Raw genomic sequence first — 2,068 nt, forward strand, 5'->3', positions numbered from 1 at the left:
AACACTGTAGCACATCAGTAGCCCACTCCATAACCTGGTGGACAGAGATTTCAGGAAGGGAGTCCATAGTTGAATAAAGTGATCTATCTTTTTATGTCCACACCCAAGAATAGACAAACATCCCTTCCGAAGTATTTCATTTCATTTTAAGAAGAAGAAGAAACAAAATATGGAGAGTTCTTGAAATTTAATTTCCGACTATAGCATGCTCCTAAAGAGCTTTAGTTTCATGACACAGCAAGTCCATAAGAAGATTTTCCAGTACTTTGGAAAGATCCGGAGCTTCTGACTCTTGTTTGTTCCATTCAACGGAAAAGGAGCAGCAAAAATTGGACATTTGTTATCATGAAGCTCATCTCTTTGCAGCAGATTTCCTCACGTCTCACTTGACAATCTTCTGCTTTTCACGAACACCTTCTGAATGCCATGTTTAATCTCTTTGGTCCTCACACCATAGACGATGGGGTTCAGAGATGGAGGGACAATGAGATGTAAAACATTTGCCATGTTCGGGATATCCGACGGGATTTTGTGTGCATTTTTGTGGGTAATGACCAAAACCACAAGGACTGTGTAAAAGAACAGAATGAGAGTGAGGTGGGAAGAGCAGGTACTTAAGGCTTTCATTGCTGCCCCTTCAGCCTGCAGTTTCAGCACAGCCCGGAAGATGAAACAATATGAGATGATGATCAACGCAAGGTCGCCACTTAGAAAAGACCAGGCCACTGTCAGCTGGTAAGCACTGCTTATGGTAAAATCTTCACAGGCCAGGGATACCACTGCTAGGTTGGCACAGAAACTGTATTTGATGGTATTTCTGGAGCAGTAATGTAGCCTGGCAGCAAGAAAAGGCAGTGGTAGAACCAACACTGTGTTTCTGATCAGGATAAAAGCCATAGCCTTTACTACAAAGCTATTGGTAATTATGTACAAATATCGTAAGGGGTTGCAGATTGCAACATAGCGATCATAAGCCATGACAAGAAAGACCCCAGACTCCACGCCAAGAAGACAATGAATAAAGTATATCTGAGTGAAACAAGCTGAGGAGCTGATGGTCTTTGCACCAAACCAGAGGATCCCCAGCAGTTTGGGGGTAACTGAGTTGCACAGACCTAAATCCACCAGTGCCAGCATGGCCAGAAAATAGTACATGGGCTCGTGGAGGTTTGGATCAGTGTAGAACGTGATCAGTAGAGTGATGTTGGCCATGAGAGCTATGAAGAAGAGAAGAGCCAGGGGGATGGAGAGCCAGTGTTGCCAGCTTTGGATCCCAGGGAAACCCACGAGGATGAACTCAGACACCTCTGTGCTGCCGCTGCTGCTGGTATTGGAAAAGAACATGGCCAAGGGTCACTGTGGATACAAGTTTGAGAAGAGAGACTCAATAATATTTGTTGCTTAAAAGATATCCATATAAGTTACTCAGAAATGTTTAAACATGTTTTCATCCACAACTGTTCATTGAAGTAGGACAGCTGACTATGCAGTCTAGTGGACAAGTTATCATAAAAGGAAAAATATGGACAGCTACATATGTTGTCCTACTTAAATGGACGAACTTATTAGAAAGCAATTGACCGTCACCGCTTTCTGGTTGACTTTGCCTCTAAAATGCTCCCAATTACTCCTATCTGTATAATTTACGGACAGACCTCAAGGATGACCAGCCAAATATTAGGTATTGACTGGCTCCAATTTAAAAAAAAACAACAGCAATAAAACATTTATGGTGTTAACTCTATAATTAACCACATAAATCATTTCTTACACATATTGCACAGTAGGGTATAAAATGCCTTTCAATGACCTTCAAAGTGGTTCAAAATACACAAGTGTAACAAAGAGAGGGAACTAAGCACAAACAAAGTCCAAGCAAAAAAAACAGCACAAAGGGCCTTTAAAAACAAAAGGGACACAAAACTTATATTGAAAAACATTTTAATGATCAAATTTGATTGAAGAAAGACCCGACATGGGCCGTGTTTCGGTGCTACCGCACCTGCGTCAGGGGTCTACATAGAACACAATATAATAAACATTAAAAATTAGAAATTAATGGTTAAAA

At 41.1% G+C, this 2,068-nt stretch overlaps 1 protein-coding gene across 1 annotated transcript; it reads right to left on the minus strand.

Annotated features, from left to right (window-relative positions):
• Positions 1-375: 375 nt before the first annotated feature.
• On the minus strand, positions 376-1,344 carry LOC115459617 (olfactory receptor 56A4-like). The gene has a single exon (XM_030189427.1). The coding sequence runs from the start codon at positions 1,342-1,344 to the stop codon at positions 376-378; it is 969 nt and encodes a 322-aa protein (XP_030045287.1).
• Positions 1,345-2,068: the final 724 nt, after the last annotated feature.

Source organism: Microcaecilia unicolor, unplaced genomic scaffold, assembly GCF_901765095.1.
Source record: "Microcaecilia unicolor unplaced genomic scaffold, aMicUni1.1, whole genome shotgun sequence".
Classification (NCBI taxonomy): domain Eukaryota; kingdom Metazoa; phylum Chordata; class Amphibia; order Gymnophiona; family Siphonopidae; genus Microcaecilia; species Microcaecilia unicolor.